We start from the raw sequence: 22,580 nt of genomic DNA on the forward strand, positions 1-22,580 counted from the left end.
AGAGGCAAGATGGCAGAGTCACCAGAGTTCTCCAAACTCATCTGAATACCTTTAATTATGACTCTAAACAAATTTTAGAGCATCAGAACACACAAAAAGGCAGAGTGGAACAATTTTCTACAAAGGCAGCTTGGAAGGTGGGCAGCAGGGACAACAGGGCAGATCTGGAGCTCAATCACACCACAGGCTTGGCCAGCACAGCACAGGCCCCAGGAAACCAAGGACAGACCACAAGGGCCTCCAAAATGGTGGCAGTGGCAGCGATCGCCAGCTCTCTCAGCCCACAGGGGCCGACAACTCAGCAGGAAAGACTCGGCACGCCAGGATTTGAAGGGTGTCCCAGCCCAAGATTGGGCTTTGGGAGTCACTGAATCAACAGCGAAGGAAGTAGAGCTGTGGTTGCCGCAGTTACCTCAGCACGGACAGTGGTGACCTGCAGGAAGCCCACAGGTAGGGGGGCCTGGCAGCTGGTCAGAGGGAGATTGCAGAGACTATTACACAATTCTGTGGCTTTGCCCATACTCAGATCTGAACAGCAGTGCTGGCCCAAAGAACAGGTCCCTGGAAGGGTCTCTGAAAACACCTGCACAAAAGCTCCTGAAGCTTGGGACATTACGCCCTCCACCCTGAAAACAAAGCCCTATTTTAATAAAAGCCAAGCAATAGACAGGGAAAATGAGCAAACAACAGAAAAGGATTCTGACCACAGAAAGTTACTACATTTCTTGTAAAGAAGATCAAAATATATACTCAGAAAATGGTAACAAAGCCAAAGTTCCTACATCTAAAATCTCCAAGAAAAATAAAAATTGGTCTCGTGCCATAAAAGAGCTCAAAAGGAATTTTAGAAATCAAGTAAGAGAGGTAGAGGAAAAACTGAGAAGAAAAATTTAAGTGATTCAGAAGGAAATACAAAAAACTAAGGAGGAGGAGAATGCCTTAAAAAGCAAAATTGGGAAAGGAGGTACAAAAGCTTACTGAGGAAAATAATTCCTTAAAAATTAGGAATGAGCAAATGGAAGCTAATGCCTTTATGAGAAATCAGGACGATTTTAAAAATTTTTTAAAAGAATGAAAAATAGAAAATAATGTGAAATATCTCACTGTAAAAACAATTGATTTGGAAAATAGATCCAAGTGAGATCATTTAAAAATTACTGATCTACCTGAAAGGTATGATCCAAAAAAAAAAAAAACAAAAACAAAAAAACGAGGCTGGACACTATCAACCATATCAATAACAAAACTAACAGAAATCATATGCTAATTCCAATAGATGCAGAAAAAGCTTTTGACAAAATACAGCACCCAGAGAATAGGAATAAAGGGAGTCTTCAAGCCATCAGCAAGCATTCTTTGTAATGGAGAAAATTTGGATGTAATACGCAGATGATTGAGATGAAACAAGGATGCCTATTATCATCACTATTACGTATTATTATTATACTAGAAATGTTGACTTTAGCAATAGAAAAAGAAAAAGAAATTAAAGGAATTAGAATGGGCAATGATATAAAACTATCACTCTTTGCAGATAATATGATAATATACTTACAGAATCCTAGAGAATCATCCCAAAACCTACTTGAAACAATTAACAGTTTTAGCAAAGTTCCAAGATATAAAATATATCCACATAAATCAATAGAATTTCCATATATTACTGACAAAGCCTAGCAACAAGAGATAGAAAGAGAAATTCCATTTAAAATAACTGTAGACAAAATATTTGGGTGTCTACCTGCCAAGACAAGCCCAGGAATTGTATAAACATAATTACAAAACACTTCTCACACAAATAAAGTCTGGTCTAAACAATTATAAAAATATCAATTGTTCATTGGTAGGCCAAACTAATATATTAAAAATGGTAATTCTACCTAAATTGGTCTATTTTTTCAGTGCCATACCAATCAAACACAAAAGAAAATTATTTTATAGAGCTCAAAAAAATAATAACAAAATTCATCTGGAAGAAAAAAAATTCAATAATATCAAAGGAATTAATGAAAAACAAATGTAAAAGACAGTGATCTAGCAGTACCCAACCTAAAACTATATTTTAAAACAGCAGTCATCAAAACCATTTGGTATTGGCTAAGAAATAAAATAGTATATTAGTGGAATAGGTTAGATATACACAACACAAAAATTGAAGACTATAGTAATCTAGTATTTGATAAGTTCCTAAACTCCAGTTTCTGGAATAATAACTCACTATTTGATAAAATTTGCTGGGAAAACTGGAAAATTGTATGTCAGAAATTTGATACATATCTACATCTCATACTCCATACTAAAATAAAATCAAAATGGGTATGCAATTTGGGTATAAAGGATGATACCATAAGCAATGTGGGAGAATAATCTAGTATTTGATAAACCCCAAAACTCCAGCTTCTCAGATAGATTCATTGTTTCACAAAAAATGGTTGGGAAAAATGAAAAATAATATGTCAGCAACTCGGCATAGACCTTCATCTCATATCCCATATCAAATAAAGTTAAAATGGATACACAATTTGGGCATAAAGGGTAATACTGTAAGCATATTAGGAGAGCAAGAGATAATTTATCTGTAAGATCTTTGGAGAAGGGAGGAATTTATCACCAAAAAAGAACTAGAGAATATTACAAAATACAAAATGGACAACTTTGATTACACTAAATTAATGTAATTTTTAAATTAAAAAGATTTTGCATAAACAAAAACAACACAAACAAGATTAAAAGGGAGAAACAAAGCTGGGGTAAATTTTTTTTTACAGCTAGTGTTTCTGATAAATGTCTCATTTCAAAAATATATAAAGAACTGTTTTATAAATAATAATTTATAAATAATTAATAAGTAATAAACTGTCTTATAAATTTATAAGAATACAAGCCATTCCCCAACTGATAAATGGTCAAAGGATATGAACAGAAAATTTTCAGATGATGTAAATTAGAGCCATTTATAATCATTTGAAAATATGCTCTAAATTAATATAGATTAGAGAAATGCAAATTAAATCAACTCTGAGATATCACTTCACACCTCTCAGATTAGATGATGACAGGAAAAGATCATAATAAATGTTGGATGGGATGTGGGAAAACTAGGACACTAATGCCTTGTTGGTGAAGTCATGAAATGATCCAACCATTTTGGAAAGCAATTTGGAACTATACCTAAAGAGCATTAAAACTGTGCATACCTTTAGATCCAGCAATGCTACTCCTGCATCTATATCTCAAGAAAATAATAAAGGAGGGAAAAGGACCCACATGTGCAAAACTGTTTGTAGCATCTCTTTTTGTAGTGGCAAAGAATTGGAAAGTGAGTTGAGGAATGGCTGAATAAGTTATGGTATATGGAAGTAATGAAATGTTATTGTTCTATAAAAAAAAATGACAAACAAACTGATTTTAGAAAGACCAGCAAAGATTTATACAAACTGATGCTGAATGAAACAACTAGGAATACATTGTACATAGTAACAGCAAGATTGTGTGATGGTCAACTATGAAAGACTTGGTTCTTCTCAGAGGTTCAATGATTCAAAGCAATTCCAATAAACTTTGGATAGAAAATGCCATCTGCATACAGAGAGAAAACTATGGAGACTGAATGCAAATCAACACATGCTGTGTTCACTTTTTTCCCTTTTTATTCTGTTTTTATTACTCTCGTGGTTTTTCCCTTTTGTTCTGATTTTTCTCTTATAGCATTCATAAAGAAATGTGTATTTTAAAAATTAATGTAAATGTGTAACCAGAAAAAAGAAAACAATAAAAAAGGAAAAAAATGTTTAAAATAAAATGGAAAACTGTTTCAATATTCTAGAACCAGAGGATAAATAGACATTTAAAAGAATCCATCAATCACCTCCTGAAAGCATTCCCAAGATGAAAACTCCCAAAAGTATTATAGCCAAGTTACTGGATTAGAAATCAGAGGTCTTGGTTTTGAGTCCTGGCTCCAAACTCACTAACTTTTATGGCTTTGGGCAAGTAACTAAGCTTCAGACTCCTCTTGTGTAAAGGAAAATAATCTGAAGAGATTATTGTGTACAGAGAGTTCTTTATAAATCATAAAATATATGGAATTAGGAGATAACATAATTATTTGTCCCAGATGCTACTTTAATGACCACACAACATAGTTTGTGATCTGAGGACTATCTATTGATTATATATTTATTTATTCACTCAGGAAAAAAGGATTTATTAATACAATATATTAATTAATATAAATAATAATTTATTAATCCAGGCACGATGCTAAGAATTGGGGATACAAAGACAAAAATAAAGAACTCAAGAATTCATTCCAATTTTTGCTTTTATACCAAGGGGTTTCAACGTTAACTGTCTCTCAAATACCCTAACCTCCTACTCTATCATTTTCAGTTCTTGTGACCTTCTCCTCCACTCCATTCCATCAAACATGGGAATGATCAGATGCACCCATTCTTGTTATCATTCACTAAGGTTTGTATTCCAAGATCAAAAACTCTGCAATTCCTTTATCTGATAATAGCCTCCAATCGTAACATCTCTTACTAACCTTTCCCTCCTCAATCTGTTCTTCATCTTCACCAAGACCTTCAATCCTTGTGCCCTTCAGTATTTTCTCAGACCATCACTTTGATTTCATATTCCTCCCTTTCCAGACTCAATCCTTAGTGAGCCAAGTAAGCTATTTCTACCTTGTCCTACTCTTAAAATTCTTATTTCTTTGCATTATCTCTGCTCATGCTTTGTCAAACCCAAACCATCCTTAGATTTTTTTTCCACCATCTACCTTTTCCACTTCTCATTGTTGCTGAGTTGTTTCACTCATGTTCAACTCTCTGAGACTCCATTTTGGAGTTTCTTGGCAAAGATACTGATTTTACATTTTACAGATGAGAAACTCAGGTACAGAGGGAGCAATGATTTCCCAGGGTCATACAGTTGGTAAGTGTCCGAAGCAAGATTTGAACTCCTGACTTCTGCCCTGGTAGTCTATCCATTGAATCACCTACTTTCCCTGGAATCAGGAATACCTGAATTCAAATCTTAGACATTACCTGTGTGACTTTGGACATATCACTTGGTCCCTGTTTACCTCACTTTCTTGATCTGCAAAATGAGGGTAATAATACCAAAACACTTCTAGGGTAGAAAATGTTGCACTGGGGCCAGAAAGGCAAATGACATCCCATCATATTTTGTTGTGAAGTGACCAGAGACAAATCTCTGAGTTTCTAAGATTCGGGCAGAGAAATTACAGATAGGCTGGAATTTCTAGTGGGTATACTTTACAAAGCATTTTCCCCACAGCAATCCTATAAGATTTAATTGATCGATTAACTTATGAAATTATGAAATGGGGGCAGGAATGGCCACTTCTTTGGGTACTTACTGAGAAAGGCCACAACTGACAGCAGGAAATGGGTGGCAGGCAAATTTAATAAGGTATTGAGACAAGTCAGAAAAAGTTGGACAGAGGAAGATGACATAGTTCAGGACCAGGGAATAGGATGGTAAAAGGAGGCAGAGTGAGAAAGAGGATGGGGAGAAAGAAAGACACAGAATATCATTCCTGTAACTATGGATTAGAGTTGGAAGCAGTAAGCAACATGAACCCTATGGAGATGGAAGAGTGCTTGGGGAGGTGGAGGAGGCAGGAGTTTGAGTTAGTGTTAGTTTCCCAGATCTCATCTAACATTTTGGGGGAAAACAGACTCTTATCTCTGCTATCTTGGGGTTACTTCATTAACACCTCAAAATCATTTCAAAGTTACCAGCATCTGTTTGAAGTTCTACAGGTATGGAAATATGGAGGTTCAGCACTTGTCAGGAATTTACAAATCATAGGACTAGAACCTTGACAAGTTGCATCAAAGTGGTTTCCCCTAATTCAGTACTATCAGTAGGATGTGAATTTTAGTTAATATATAATACAATTTGTAAATTATATTCTTTTGCTTTTAGAGGGGGCAGATTATATGTGATTTACAGGTTCCCCTTTGCAATATTATTTCCTACTAAAATTTATTCTACTAATGAGAAGCTAGGACTGGGATTAGGATAAAGGGTGAAGGGGGATTAATCAAGGAGACCAAACAATATAAAAGTTTAATGAACAAGCATTTGAATAGCACTTTAAGGTTCACAGAGTCCTCTATAAATACTGTCTCATTTTTGTCTTCATAATATCCTAGAGAGTGGATACTAGTATTGTCTACATTTCACAACTGAGGAAACAGTGATTTGTCTCAACACAACTAGGGTCTAAAGTTGTCTTTGAACTCAAGTACTCCTGACCCCAGGTCCAGCATTCTGTCCACTGGGCCAATTAAATACCCTCTACAATCTATTCCACTCCTGGACTGAGTGCCATTTTCAGCCTACCTGACCACATCTTTCTTTAATTCAAATTATGCTGGGAACACTGGATGCAGATATTTCAATGTAGATAGTGTAGGTATTACTATCCCTATTTTAATTATGAGAAAAATGAGACTTACAGAGATTGGATGATGTGCTCAAAGACACACAGGAAGTTAAGTAGAGAATTAAGATTTGCATCCCCTAGTTCAAAATCCAGCATACTTTCCACAAAAGGCAACTGACCTCCCTAAGTTCCTCCAGGAAGTTCCCAGAAACGTGCTCAAAGGAGACCCAGTGGAAGTATGGGTTAGGGAAAAGACTTCCCAAAGTCTGAACAAAAATCAAAACACATTCTTTCCTAACAGGGAGGACATTTACCTCATCTTCATGCATTAAAGAACATATTTTTCCCTTACAGTTCTTCCAGGTCAGAATTTGACACATTTCCTATACTTACTCAATGGTTTGAAATTCCTAGATCTTGTCTAAATTTGTCATCCCAAAACAAAACAAAACAAAAAAACCAAAAACCCAAACCTGAGCTTATTACCTAGCCCTTCACTCTACCCACTCCACTCCCAGAGCTCTTCTTATCTCCACTCCTTTTACTTCAGATGATTCTAAATGAGTTTTAAAATCAGAGGGAAGGCAGGTGGATGGATTTCAAGGAAAAGAAAGAAAGAAGATCATGAACGAGGGCAATGGGCAGAGGATGAGAGACATTGTCCTCCCCTTAACTTTTTGCCTACCACAAGGGGGCATCCCGAGGGAGAAGGAGGAAGGATGAAATTTTGAGATTTTACATCCACATCTGACTTAGGGGTTAGGTACCTACAGCAAGCACTTTGCTCTGAGAAAGGCAGTTTCCTCATCTGCAAAAAGTTCTTGATACTATTTGTGCTGCTTACACCTCTAAGTTGTAGTGAGGCTTTATAGGTGCTATAAAACTGTGAATCATTTAATTACTATCCCTCAGTAAAATTTAATCTACTCCAGTGCTGGAATAGGAGTGTGCTGCAGTGGGGATTTCGGATCTATGAGATGGATCAGCACATACCAAAATAACGGTTAGAACACGGCTCCCATTACACTAACCCTCCTTCTAATAACTCCTCTGAAAAGTTTCCCCAAAATCAAGGTTTATACTTTGCAGCCATCATTTTCTTCCCTCTTTTGAAAATCTGGATTGCATTTTCCCTTCTCCAAACCCATGGTTCCTCTCCTATTTTCCACATTTTATTAAAGATTAGTGATAATGGTTCAACAAACACATGTGACTATTTCTTCAGTATCCTAGGATACTGATAATAAACCTGTTAACATGGAATCACCAATATATGAATGTTATGGACTATTATTGTTCTGTAAGGAATGACCAGCAGGATGAATACAGAGAGGCTTGGAGAGACTTACATGAACTGAGCCTAAGTGAAATGAGCAGAACCAGGAGATCATTATACACCTCAACAACGATACTGTTTAAGGATGTATTCTGATGGAAGTGGATCTCTTCGATAAAGAGATCTAATTCAGTTTCAATTGATCAAGGATGGATAGAAGGAGATGCACCCAAAGAAAGAACACTGGGAAATGAATATAAACTGCTTGCATTTCTGTTTTTCTTCCTGGATTATTTATACCTTCTGAATCCAATTCTCCCTGTGCAACAAGAGAACTGTTCGGTTCTGCACACATATATTGTATCTAGGATATACTGTAACCTATTTAACATGTATAGGACTGCTTGCCATCTGGGGGACGGGGTGGAGGGAGGAGGGGAAAAATCGGAACAGAAGTGAGTGCAAGGGATAATGTTGTAAAAAATTACCCTGGCATGGTTCTGTCAATAAAAAGTTATTTAAAAATTAAAATTAAAATAAAAAAAGGAAAAAAATAAAATAAAATAAAATCCAGGGGAAAAAAACATGGAATCACCAAGAGAATCTAGCTGATATAATTAGAGGGCTTTATGATTCATGAAATCTTTATATGCACATTGTTCCATGTAATCTTTACAACAACACTAAGGGAGCTACCACAGGTGTAATTTTACAACTGAAGGAACTGAGGCTTTCAATGAAAGTGACTGATATTTTTCTTTGATCCTCGTGGCAATCTTGTAATGTAGGTGTAATTTTTATCACAATTTTACAGATGGGGAAACTAAGGCTGAAAGCAGTTCAAAGAATTGCTGAGTCAGACAGCTAGGAAATGTTTGAGATGTGATTCAAATTCAGGTCTTTGTTATTCAAAATGTAATACTAGCCATATTCCAAGCTGCCTCTACTACAATAAATTGCCCATTACCAAAAAAACTAGCAAGTGTCAAAGACAGAATTTAAATCTAGATCTGTCAGTACAGAACCCTTTTCATTAGGGTTCTTGTGGCATTAGTCCACAAGAAAAAAAAAATCATTCGATCAGCATTGCTCTATAGATTACTCATTTTTGTGGGAATACAGGTTTTTATTTAGAAGTCCTTTCTCTCAAAATGGAATGGTTTATCCATTGCATGTGATTCTGAGACAATAGTCATGATGGTGGTTTGTTGGGACTGTAGAGAGATGGTTGAGTTGAGGTTTTCTATGTTCTGGTGTCATGAAAACATCAAAATCTTTGAAGAATCGAAATTGCTGATGAGTCAAAGGAGGAAGAAAGGTGCATGATGGGCATAAATGGCTTTTGACTAAACAAGAAGTGGCATAAGAGGGATGATCTAGGAAACATATGATCAGAAAAAAACATGGGTCAGTAATATAGCAAGAATGAGATATAGTAAATGAATTACCCAAGTACAGCACTGGTATCTGTGAAATGTTTAAAGACCTAAAGGACCAAAGATTTAAAGTTAAAACATACTAGATAGCATCTAGTCTGGCTACTTTATTTGACAGATGAGAAATTGAAGCCTGGACTGATTAAGTGACTTGCCCAATGTAAACGCACATTATCCATGCAAGTATTGAAAAACAAAAACAAAATTTGAATTTAGATCCTCTGACCTCAGCTTCAAAATTCTTTCCACTGTTGCATACTGTCTCGTACTGGAAGGGCTCTCTTACATTGGAAAGATTTCAAATAATAATAGTTTGTCTTTGCATAATGCTTTAATTTTATAAAATAAAAGTGTTTAGTATAATTCTAGGGACTTGATACAGGAAGCTACACTTCCCTCTACCATCACTACCACCACCTTGAAAACTTACAATAAAATGAGTTTTTTGGGGGAAATTTTATGATACTTTATGGATGGTATGGATAAGTCCCTTGACACCTCCCTATTGGATGAGTTTCACTGTTCAGGCCTAGTGCCAAGATAAATTGATGGACAATGTTATTCCAAAAATTATTTTGGAAGAGGTCACCTTGAATTAATCTATAAAAGGGAGCCTGTAGACTTTTTGAGGTCTATTTCCTTTGTCTTTCTTCTGAAGAAGTCTGAAATTATCACAGACCTGGTTCCAGGAGAAAAATTCCTCTCTAACACCAGGACCCATTAATGGGGCAGAAGATAATGATTGTTACCTGACCCTCATCATATGGTCCAAGCGTTGGGGAGCAGTGATGTAACCTCACAACCACATGTCAGCCACAAAGAAAGGAACTGAGGGGTACCTCTCTGGGAGTCTAGGAGTCCTAAGTTTATGAGTCTCCAAATCCGGCTTCCTAGTCAGAGAAATGGTGAGTTTTACATTACACAGAATGGTTTGAAGCTGAGCTACAACAAGAGCAAGGTCCACAAAATGATATTCTTGGATCTGTTACTTAAGTTTATGCTCTGGTTGTGGGGGCTACCTTAAGAGACCCCACATTCAGACACCTTACCTTAGCAAGAAAAAAACTTGCTACATCCTGACCTTCTGGAGAGCTCCTCTTTTACCCTATAGCCTTATATAACTCCTCTGAGGGCTTGGACTCCCCAAGAAGGGAATCACACTTATCACAACACAGATAATTTCCATCAAAGTAGCAGCTGGAGGGAGAGTCCACATCATTTACTCCTGCCCTACCATGACTTTAGTACCATGTGACTGTTTCTCCTGGCAGTGAGGGCCAAATGTGAAAATCCTCTCTTCCTGGATTGGTAAGGAAATTCCTTTAGAACTTGGGATTGCTCTTCAGGCAACTTCTGAGAATGGCAATGTCCCAAAAAAAAAAAAGCCCCTTTTCTAGTTAAAAGGCCAGATTTTAAGATCATGTTGATCAGGAAACACCCCTTCTCCATCTAGAAGACCAGAAATCAAAATTTATCCTTGCAAGAAGGGTTATTCTCAGGAACTCTCACCAATTGTTTGTTTGCTGTCTCCCCAAAGCTAGTGCCAAGAATTTGACAGTTGTCTTAAGAACTCTCCTGTTGAGCCATATGGGTAACAGCACAGGTAGCTCCCAGATGCTTCTGTCTCACACATGGGATAATTATCTCCTAGTTGGGAAGATCCCCCCATCCCAGACCAAGCCGTGCTCTTAGCTCCACTGAATTGTTAAGTCTTAAGAAAAATGACAGACAAAGGGGAAAGAGCAGGCCAAAAGGGTTTGGAGCCTCCCTTTTTTACATGCCAGCACAAAATGGTTTTAGCTCCTAAAATGGTCTATTCCACACTAGTTAGGACTGACCAGTTCACCTTGGGGTGAGCCTAGATCAGAGAAATTTGACCTCAGTAAAGGATGATACCTTCCAGTAGAAGACACATTCAAGGCCCAAGCAAAAAGCAGAAAGTTGTATGTAGATAGTAAGTTCTTTGAATCAAGTCTATTTTATATAAAATGGAAAATGATATTTGTGTAAAGTGCTGATCAAGGGAGCTCCCTCATCATCTGGATAATCCTGAAGGCCCTTTCCATCTCAGTCCTATAATATTATAACTAAATGATATCTCATTTTTGTTAAAAGATATGTTCCTGAAAAGTCATATGAAATTACATTTTTAAATTGAATGAAGAAGCTTGTAATCTCTGAGGAATACAAAGTACCCTTTTAAGAAGCTCACTTCTTAATTTATTCTTGCTAAGGTAAGGTGTCTGAATGTGGGGTCTCTTAAGGTAGGCTCCACAACCAGAGCATAAACTTAAGTAACAGATCCAAGGATATCATTTTGTGGACCTTGCTCTTGTTGTAGCTCAGCTCCAAACCATTCTGTGTAATGTAAAACTACAAAACTCAGGAAACCACATATGAAACTTCCTTTGTTTGGGGTTTTTTATTTTCTTTTTGAGGAAGAGCAGCCTTGAAGTCAGGAGAAGTGAATTCCTATTTGGGGTCCAAGACTCAATTGGTAAAGTGCTTAGTTTCTTTCAGTTTTCTAATTTGTAAGACAGAATTATCCTATAATGTTTAAACTACTTTGGGAGGGGAAAAAGCCAATTAACAAGTAATTTTTAAAGTCCTTTAGAAAAGTGAACTATCACTTGTCCTGTGTTTGTCACAATTGTACAACATTGAAACTCACTTTATCTCTCTAGGCTTATTTCTTGGTCTATAAAATAAAAATGTTTGTCTAGGACATGAATCAAACACAAAAACTCACAACACTCCTAAGTGTAGCTCAGCCAGATTAAAATGTAATTGGAAAATATTTAACAAAATAAAATATGATAAAACACAGATAACAGTAATACATGGTTTCCGAAGTCAATATGTAGACTTCAGGGATCCTTAGGTACCATTTCATGGTTTCCGTTTCTATTAGAATTTAACACCATTTAACATTGCTTTCCATTACCAATTTCATATTTTTAACAAATAACACTGATTTATTTCCACTGTCTGTGTTCCTCTTTGAGGATTTGTTGCTCTAATAATATCCTACATTTGGATAAAAGGCTACAGAATAAAACTAACTATAAGAGAAGCAGTTTAGTATAGTAGGAAGAACAATCACCCTGGAGTCAGAGGGCCTGAGTTCAGAGACCTTTATCTATTTGTGATCTTGGGGAAGTCACTTAATCTCAATTTCCTCACCAATAAAAGGAAAAAAATGAACTAGATGAGGTTCATTTCTGTACTAAAGTTACAATCTGTTCCCTTCTGCCCATTCTATATAATGAGAGATCCTTGGAGTAAATGGTCTTTAAAGTGCCATGAAACTGCAATGTTCTATTCCTTTTCTTTTATTTCAAGTCAAGTCAATATTATATTTCAGCTAAGCACTAAGGATACAAAGAAAAGCAAATCCATAAGGTCTGCCCTCAATGGGTATACAATCTATTGAAGAAATATCTTATAAACAGTAAGATGCAAACAAGATATATACAATATAAAATAATCACAGAGGCAAGGCACTCCCTTTAGGAGAGCTAGAGAAAGAGTTCTTGAAGAGAATAAGATTTTAGCTAAGACCTGAAGGAAGCCAAAGAGGCCTGAAGGTGGACATAAAGAGGGAGAGAATCCCAGTCATAGAGTACTGCCTGTGAAATAGTTAAGGAACATATACTTTAACATATTTAACATGTATTGGTCTACCTGCCATCTAGAGGAGGGAATGGGAGGAAGGAAGGGAAAAGTTGGAACAGAAGATTTTGCATGGGTCAGTGCTGAAAAATTACCCATGCATATATTGTGTAAATAAAAAGCTATTTAAAAAAAGAAATAGTTAAGGAAGTTCAATTTGATATCTGAGTGAAGGAGGAGTAGGGAGAGACAAGGCAGCAAGACCAACCAGCAAATATTATAATCACCCAGATGTGAAGTGATAAAAACCTGAACTAAAGTGGTGGTAGTATTAGACATACACAAGATATATGGTAAAGGTAGTATCAGTAAGGCTTGGCAACAGGATGGATAAATTGATAAATTCAGTAATATGTGAGTAGATATGAAGTCATGACACTAAGTAGTGAGCCTAGGAAATGGTAAGATGAGAGTGTGATCTTGACAGTAATAGGAAAAGTAGGAAAAGAAGAGATTTTTTGAGGAGGAGATAATGAGCTCAATTTTGGACATATTGAGTCTAACATGTCTGTGGTTCATCTAGTTCAAGATGTCTAGCAGGTAGTAGGAGATGCAAGACTGGAGAAGTTAGGGCTGCTAGATCTTAGCATCATCTGCATGGAGAAGATAATGAAATCCATGGAAGCTGATGAGATCACTAAGCAAAGTACATAAAGAGAAGAGGGCTAAGGACAGAAACTTGGAGAACACTTTAATTAGCAACTTCAGTTTGTAAGAGGAAATAGCAAAGACAGAGAAGGAATGGTCAGATGGGTAAGAATAAGCTCAAGAAGGAGAATTGAGAAAAGGTCATTAGAAAAGACAATTAAGAGATCATGGGTAAACATTTGGAGAGAGCAATTTCAGTTGAATGATGAAATCTGAATTCAGACTGTAGAGACTGCAGAGTTAAGAGGAGAATAAGAGAGAAAGAAGTGAGAAATCCAATTGTATATGGCTTTGCCATCAAGTTTAACCATGAAAGAGAGAAGAGATAAAGGAAAATAGCAGGGATGGATAGATCAAGCAAGAATTTGGGGGATGAGGAAGACACAGGTGTGTTTGTAGGCAGAAGGAAAAGTAGATGGAGAGATCAAATATTAATGAGAGAGTAGAGATGATAAAGGAGTAATCTGCCAGAGAAGATAAAATGAAATAGGTCATTTGTGCATATAGATAGCTTTGGCTTGGCAAGACAAAGAGCCACAGTAGATGGCATGGTAGATAGAATGCCAGGCCTGGAAACAGGAAGATTTATCTAAATAACAAGATAACTTATAACAATAACAAGATTTTACTAAATAACAATAACAACACCCTGACATATAGTAGGTACTATATAAATGCTAATCGCCTTAGCTATTAGCTTAGCTAATAAAAGCTAATTAGCTTTATGTAAGAAGGTGGTAGTTGTAAAAGAACTTCTGAATGACTTAGGATGAAGAGGAAATAAAAGTGAACTCTCCGATTGCCTCAATTTTTTTCAGTGAAATATGAGGCAAGATTCTCGGCTAAGATGAGGGAAAAGGAAGTCAAGAGAAGTTTGAGGAAGAATTAAAGGGTTTAGAAAGACTGTTGTGGAGCATGAGATAGTAAACCAATTAGAGGAGTTGTAAAAAATATTGCCTTACCCCTGTAAGAGCCCAGTTGAGATTATTTTGAGATTATGCTATATGTATTTGTAGGTACCCAGTTAGCAAAGTTTGGGGAAATTTTTGTTTAGTAATATGTGAATAGGTGTGAAATCAGTAGAAATTGGTAGTAATCTAAGGCTGAGACTTTGCAAAACAGCATCACCGATAAGATAAAGGGGCAAAGGACTGAAGAAAAGATAGAGTTGAATTCATCTAGCAAAGGATAAAAATGGGGAAGGGAGAAGAGGTTACCTGTGTATTGGGTTTATGGTCTGGGAAAGAACTGAGGGGTTGAAAGAATAGAGATCATAAGAAAAAACAAAGGACAGGGTTATAAATAGTAAAGGAGAAAGGTAAAGTGACAACAAATTATGATCAGATAAAGGAATATCAGACTTTATGAACGTGGAAGTAGAACCCTTGTGGATAATAGCAAGACCAAGAATATCTCTTCATGAACTCATTACAACTTAGAGTGGGATGAGTTATTTCACTCCATTGACCCTCAATTTCTTCATCTATGAAATGATTACATACTTGATCTGCCTACCTTGATCAGAGCTGTTGTGAGGACAGTGTTCTATATTTTTAAAACCTTTAAACATGTAATTTTTTTTAAAAAGTAATTACCATTTTCATGCCTAACCCTAGCTTTTCTTGGCTCCATTATTCCTCTGACCAAAATGGCCCACTTCCTTGGACAGGTCAACTTTTCTCCCAGGTTTAAGTCTTTATTATCCCCTCCCATGACAAATATACTTTTATATGTTCATGTACTCTCTCCCATTGAGGTTAAAAATAGTTTACTTTAGTCTTTATATTTATATATAAATTTATATTTAGTTGCTTAATCATGTCCAATTTTTCATGACCCTGTAGACTATAGGAAGCCAATACTGTCCATCTTGGCAAAGATACAGGATTGATTTGCCATTTCCTTCTCCAGTAACCTGAAGTAAACAGAGATTAAGTGACTTACCTGGAGTCACATAGCTAGTAATTGTCTGAGACTGGATATGAACCCCAGGCTTAGTGCTCTATCTTCTGAGTCACCTAACATGCCTCCCGTGCAGCATGTATTTCATTATTTTAATTAACTAGTTGTTCCCCTCATCAGCAAAAGAATCTTAGAACAAGTAAATACCTCTTCTAAGGAGGATAGCACTGAGAACTTCCACCTAAAATGCGTTTTTCTCCCTTAATCACCCCTTTCCTGAGACTTCCCTCAGAATACGTGCATACAGTCTATACCACACTATCATGATCTTGCTGGCCAACTTACAAAAAATTCAGGTGGCTACCCAATCCTTATGAGCAGATTGGACAACAGTAACTCAGAAAGAACCTTCCACTAAAGCCTTGGCTTGGAGGTACGAGAACTGGTTCAAATAATAAACAATTATGGGTGATTCTGAGTCTCAGCCTCCCTGAGCCTCAGTTTCCCTAAGCGTAAAATAAAGATAAGCATCTTCACTTCCTACTTCCCAAAGAAGTTGCAACAAAAGCATTTTGACAAACTGTAAATCTTTTAGCAAGGGAGCAAGTTTCGTCACAGCAAACACCAGAGAGATTAAGTTCCCACTGGGTCTTGGAGACACATTCTGTACCCTCATCTCTACTGTGTGCTTCTCAAAAGTGTGTGGACCTGGCTTCTCCTCCCTCCAAATCCCCATAGTGCTCTGGTGATGGACAGTGCTCATCAAGTGCCCTCCAAGTGAGAGTGATGCTCAATGGTCAGTTACCTCCTGATGGTGATCCAGTGACTCTTCGGATAGATTTCACCCACTCCTCCATCTCTGACTGTGAGCTGGCCATGAGGACATAGGAGTCCTGTCCCATTCGATTCTGGTCCCATGAGGCTGCCGGAAGGAAAAAATAAATCATGAGGGGTTAGGATCAGCAAAGAAAAAGAAGATTGAATCGGCATTTAATAAATATTTATTAATTGATTGATGGATAAAGGGCTTGTGACATTAGAAGCCAGAGAAATTATATGCACATTCATTTTTGGTGAAGTCAAGTAATGAAGAAGAGCAAGAACAAGAAGAAGAATAAGAACAAGAACAAGAAAAACAACAAGAAGAATAAGAATAAGAAAAACAAGACGAACAAGAACAAGAAAAACAAGAACAAGAAGAACAACAAGAAGTCATTCTTACAGAACACTTTCCAAAGCCTTACTCTCATTGAGATCTATAGGGTTGAAAGAAGAAATCACCCCTTTTTTTCTCCACCTCCATCCAGCTACCTAGCAGAGTATTTTTTTAATTTTTTTTAATTAGGTAAAAGAAGCCATTCTTCTCTTCATTCCATGCCCAGCCTTAATCACTGATTGGAGGTTGCCTCAGTCAAACTAAGACCTGTTAAAGACCTTACCTTAAAAAGGACAAGGTCTTCCTCATCTGGGGCTATCTCCAGTCATACATATCTATATCTTGCCACTGGAGGCAAATGGCTCCAGAGGAAAAAGTGTCTTTTTTCTTTCTTTTTCCTTTCTTACTTCTTCCTTCCTTTTCTTTTTTCTTCCCTTCTACTTGTTCCTTACTTTCTTCTTCTTCCTTCCTTCCTTTTTTCTTCTTTCTTTCTTCTCCCCCTCTCTCTTCTTTTTTTCCTTCCATTCTTCCTTTTTCCCTTTCCTCCTTTTTCCCTCTCTTTTTTCTTCCTTCTTTTCTTCTTCTTTCCTTTTCTTTTATCCTCTCTTTGTTATTCTCTCATTCTTTCTTTTCTTCCATTCTTCCTTCCTCTTTTTCTTTGTCCTGTCTCTTTTTCCTCCTGCCTTTCTTTTCCCCTCACTCTCTTTCATTTTCTCTTTTTTCCTTCCTTACTTTTTTCCTTCCATTCTTCCTTCCTCACTATTTCTTTCTCTTTTTCTCATTCCTTTTTCTTCTTCCTTCCTCCCACCCCCTTCCTTTTTCTCTCTTTCTTTTTTCCTGTCTTTCCATCTGTCTCTTTTTCCTTCCTTTCTTCTTGTAATGGGGAGGAAGAAAAGGCATGTTTTGGTGGGAAAAATCACTAGATTCAGAATCAAGATGCCTGGGTTTAAGTCTTACCCCTATATTCTTTTTAGCTATATTAACAAGTCACAATTTTGCTTCCATAAATCTGAGTTTCCTAAACTCTAAAAAGAGGACATTCTTTGCTTTGCTTATATTTAGTTTTTTTCTTAAACATTCAAATAAACTAATGCATAGAAAGTACTTTCTTTTTTATATTTTTGTTTGTTTTTTTTTTAATGTGATCAGGTTAAATGACTTGTCCAAGATCATATAGTTGAGACTGGATTTGAACTCAGTTCTTCCTATCTACAGAACTAATGCTCTACCCATAGAAAGTGCTTTCTAAACCATAAAACTTTATGAAATGTGAGTTATCATCATCATCATTATTATTAAAAAGTACTCTTTGTCACAATAATCAGTTCAATTATAGAGAAATAAAAGGCGGGGAGCTACTGATAGTCTCAGGAAGGATTCTACTGATGCACAGCCACTTACCTGGGATGACTTCAAAGACAAACTTCCCAGCTTCTTCTGGATTTGTAGCAATCTCTCTGATGGTACTTCCTGGTAGATACATAGAGCCCTGAAAATATAAGCAATAGCATTTTTAAAAAGACTCCACATCAGAATGTTTTCCTCAGGACAAGGCATGGAAAGGGCATTGAACTGGAGTCAGAGAAACTGGATTCAAATCTGATTCTGTCATTTACTTTATGAGCTTAAGCGAGTCACCTCACTTCTGGGTCTGAGTCTATTCTCATAAAATAAGAAAGTCAAGCTAGTTGAGCAGTACAGTCTAAATCCTAAAGCCTCTAATGCAGAAATTATGTCATCTATCATATGTCTACTTGAAAGGGCAACCCAAGAGCCAGAATTAAGATCTAGAAGTCAGGCAACACATAATTATTAAGCATTTACAATATACTACAGCACTGTATAGGAGTTAGATTTATAAATATAACAGTGAGAAAGTAATTTCCCTCAAGAAGCTTATATTTTATAGAGGGGATGAAATATATTCTCAGATAAATAAAAACAGGATGTAAACAAAATAAATATAAAACTAATCAAAGGGAATCCAGGGAAAAACTTATAAAAGAAGTGGCACTTAAATTGAGCTTTGAAATGAACCAGGAATTATAAGAGACTGAGGTGAAGATGGAGAGAATCTCCTTGCAAAAGCCTGGAGCTGAGAAATAGAGAATCATCCATGGGGAAAACGAGTAAACGTGTTTGAATACAACATGATAAGTGAAAATTGTGATGAGTGAGTATACAATGGAAAATAGACTGAAATGTATACTAACCCTAGAAAAGGATATTGAAGGCAAATTGTAAAGGGATTTAAATTCCAAAGAAGCTTAGATTTGATTCTATAGATGACAGGGAGCCAGTGGAACTTACTTCAGAAGAAGACAAAGTTGTCAGATCTATACTTTAATAATCACATACTAGCAGTTGTGTGGAGGATGGATTGGAAAGGAGAGAAGCTGGAAGCACAGAGTTCAATAAAGAAATTCTTACAAAAATCTAAATGAGAAGTCATGGGTCTTGGAGTAGGAGGGTTAAAATATAAGCAGAGAAATTGGAACAAACATAAGAGATGCTGTAGAGATAAAAATTGACAAGAGTTGAAAATAAATTTTAAATGGGAAATGAGAAAAGCTGAAGAAAAAAGGATGATACCAAAATGGTAAATCTAGATAACTGGAAGGGCATAAAGAGATTAGGAAAGAGAGTGGGTTTATGGAGAAAGGGAGTGATTTTTGTTTTGGATATACTGAGCTTGAGATGCTCATGAGATCTTCAAGAAGAGATGTCTAGCAGGTATTTGGAAATTAAGGACTAGAGTTTAAGGAACTGATATCTGTTGAGTATGTAGAGTTGAAAGTCATCTACATAATGGAACTCAATATGGCTGATAAGATCACTAAGAGTGTAGAAAGAAAAGAGAAGAGGGACCAAGACAGAACTCCCAAAAGAGACTGATAAAGATCAGAAAGATAGAGAAGAGATAGAGACAGAGAGAAGAAAAAAGAATGAGGAAGAGAAGGAGGAGAAGGAGAGGAGGAGGAGGAGAAGGAGGAGAAGGAGGAGGAAAAAGAAGAAGAAGAAGAAGAAGAAGAAGAAGAAGAAGAAGAAGAAGAAGAAGAAGAGAAGAAGAAGAAGAAGAAGAAGAAGAAGAAGGAGAAAGTGAGATATGAAGGAAAGAGAGAGACAAAGAGAAAGAGACACACATAGAGAGAGAGACAGAGAGAAAGGGACAAAGAGACAAGAAGAAAGAGAGAGAGAGACAGAGAGAAAGAGAGAGAGAGAAAATCAGAGAGAGGAGAGATTGAAAGAGATTGAAAGATTCATTAATGAATATTCTCTTCAGGGACTTAACAGAGCAGTCTCATGAAAACCCAGGTTCATGTCAATATGCAGAAAGGTCAGGGTAGAGATGAGATAATTATCAGTCAAAAGCTCAGAAACCAATAAAGATGAGAGTTTAAAAAAAAAACCACTGGATTTAGCAATAAAGACGTCATTGGTGACTTAGTAGAAAGCCGTTTCAGTCTAGTGATCCTATCAAAGTCAGATTATAAGGGGGTGAAAAGTGAGTGGGAGGTGAGAAAATAATATCTTACTATCGACTATTTTGTTGTTTGGGTGATTTTTTCCTCCTATGAGTTTGTCTGCTAAAGTGGGGAGAGATATAAAAACACAGATTGATAGGATAGTTGGAACATCCAAAGGTTTTTCAGCAATGGGGAAGATAACCAGAAATGAGCCAATAGGTGGGGTGACAATATAGGAAATTTGAAGAGATCAAAGAGTGTCACATAATCCAGAACTCGAAAAAGATGAACATACTTGTAGAGACTATATGGGCCAATTTTTTAGAAACTAAAGGCCATGAAGTTAATTTAAATCAATTCAATGTCACTTTTCCTTATAATAAAAAAAAAGTCTCTGTCCCTGGTGTTACTATAGGACCATTATTAGGACCATATGTGTTTTACTCAATTAACTTTTTTCATAGAAGTCATAAAACAATTATTTTAATAACACTAAATCATTTACTAATTACTATTTATTAATTAAGTTTTAATATTAAATAAGGATGAGTAGATGAAGAGACATATCTTTAAGCCCTGATTAATGATTATGCTTATTTTACAAACACTGAATGGAAAAAAAAATCTAAATGCCCCAATTAAGGATCATAGGATCTTGAAAATCCCTTAGAGATCACAAAATCATAGCTAAAGAGCCAGAAGAGAACTCAAGCTTCTTATTTTGAAGGTGAGAAAACAGAGACCCTGAGGGGATATGTTATAATCCTAAGGAAAAAGGCAACAATGACTAAATTTAAACCAAGTCTGATTCCCAAGTAGAATTCTCCTGCATGATGCTTCCTTGTCTGCTATTATCTATACCACAAAAGAACAATTTGCACCTTTACTTCTTATTAGACTTCTATTTGTGATTCTTTACCAAAGTTTTAAATGTAAGGAAAATGTTTATTTGAAATAATATTTTCTACCTTCATTAAAATAGATCATCCATGCCAGTGGATAAATGATGTTGCAAAGTCTGTTTCAACTTCATCTGTCCTACATTTCCCAGGAGGAATGTACATTAAATCAAGAGCATCATTACAACAGAGGGTTTTTACTTAAACCAACAAACAACCGGGTTGCTCAAAATATTAAAAGAGCTGGAGGAAGTCCTTCAATATGTTGGGTAAATCCCTAAGAAAAATGTATAGAAAGACATGTATAAAAGCCAAATGAGATGAGGAAGCATGTGTGGGATTACAATCTGTTTCTGTGTAGAGAGTACCCACACAGGTACCATCACAGATTCATCAAAGAAGCAAATAATTCATCTTTACACTAGAAATAGTAACCAAATCCTGATTCATTAATGTTTATTTTTCTTTTTTAATGGCCATTAATAATAGTGACAGTAATAGAGAGAGAAAAAATTATACCTAAAAACTTTTAAATGCTAGGAAAGGAACTCTAAGCAACATTGTTAAAGAGCTATTTAACCATGGGTCTTGTCCATGGTTAAAGTTCATCTCTGAGCATTAGACTTTTAGCTCAAAGAATTCTGAACTTGGAATCACATGAACTGGAGCTGGACTCTGGACTCTGCCAGTACTAACTACATGACATTGGATAAGTCATTTAATATTTCTGAGCATCAGTTTTCTTGTCTTAAGAAACACAACCCAATATATCTTAAGAACTCACCACATACAAGGCACCATGCTAGGTTCTGGCATTACAAAGACAAAAATAAAACCATCTTTGCCCTCAAGAAGTTTATGCCCTCGTGGGTAATACAATATGGACACACGTAAATAGTAAGATGAAATTCGAGGAAACAAAAATATAGAAAATCAGGAAAGCATTCTATAATATGTGGCCCTTGGAAGAAGTTAAGAGTTCTTTTGCCCAAAGGGCAATAAAATTGTGCATACACTTTGACCAGTATGGCCATTCCTGGGTGTGTATCTCAAGGAAATCATAAACGAGGGAAAAAGACCCACATGTGCAAAATGTTTGTGACAGTTTTTTTTTGGTAGTGGCAAAGAATGGAAAATGAATAGATGGATAGATGATGTGTAGATCAATTAGGGAATGGCTGAGCAAGTTGTGGTATATGAAGGAATGGAATATTATTGTTCTGTAAAAAATGATGAACAAGCTGATTTTAGAAAGGCCTGGAAAGATTTACATGAACTGATGCTGAATGGAACAAGCAGAACCAGGAATACATTACACACAACAACAGCAAGATTGTGTGATGTTCAACTATGAAAGACTTGGTTCTTGTCAGTGGTTTAGTGGTCCAAGACAATCCCAGTAAACTTTGGCTAGAAAATGCCATCAGCATCCAGAAAAAGAACTATGAAGATTGAATGTAAATCAACATATGCTATTTTCACTTCTTTTTTTGTTTTTTTTTCTCTCCCATGACTGTTCCCTTTTGTTCTGATTTTTCTCTTTCAACATGATTCATAAGAAATGTATATTTAAAAAGTTAACATACATGTATAACCAGAAAAAATAAAACAATTAAAAAACAAATAAAAAAAAGAAACTCTTAGAAGAAATAGTATGTTCTAGGCATGGTAAGCAGCCCTGAGATGAAAGATCTAATGCC

The 22,580-nt window shown here is 36.2% G+C and overlaps 1 protein-coding gene across 2 annotated transcripts in view; it reads right to left on the reverse strand.

The window, feature by feature from the left end:
* ARHGAP25 (Rho GTPase activating protein 25) overlaps window positions 1–22,580 on the reverse strand; it is a 103,963-nt gene that overhangs the window by 21,703 nt on the left and 59,680 nt on the right. For both annotated transcript variants that reach the window (XM_051975451.1, XM_051975450.1), the window contains exons 3-4: window positions 17,916–18,003; window positions 16,164–16,280 (exon numbers count right to left, since the gene is read on the reverse strand). In XM_051975451.1, the coding sequence (XP_051831411.1) occupies window positions 16,164–16,280; window positions 17,916–18,003 (205 nt within the window). The remainder of the gene's footprint in view (window positions 1–16,163; window positions 16,281–17,915; window positions 18,004–22,580) is intronic.

The sequence above is a fragment of the Antechinus flavipes genome, chromosome 2 (assembly GCF_016432865.1).
Source record: "Antechinus flavipes isolate AdamAnt ecotype Samford, QLD, Australia chromosome 2, AdamAnt_v2, whole genome shotgun sequence".
In the NCBI taxonomy this organism is placed as follows: Eukaryota; Metazoa; Chordata; class Mammalia; order Dasyuromorphia; family Dasyuridae; genus Antechinus; species Antechinus flavipes.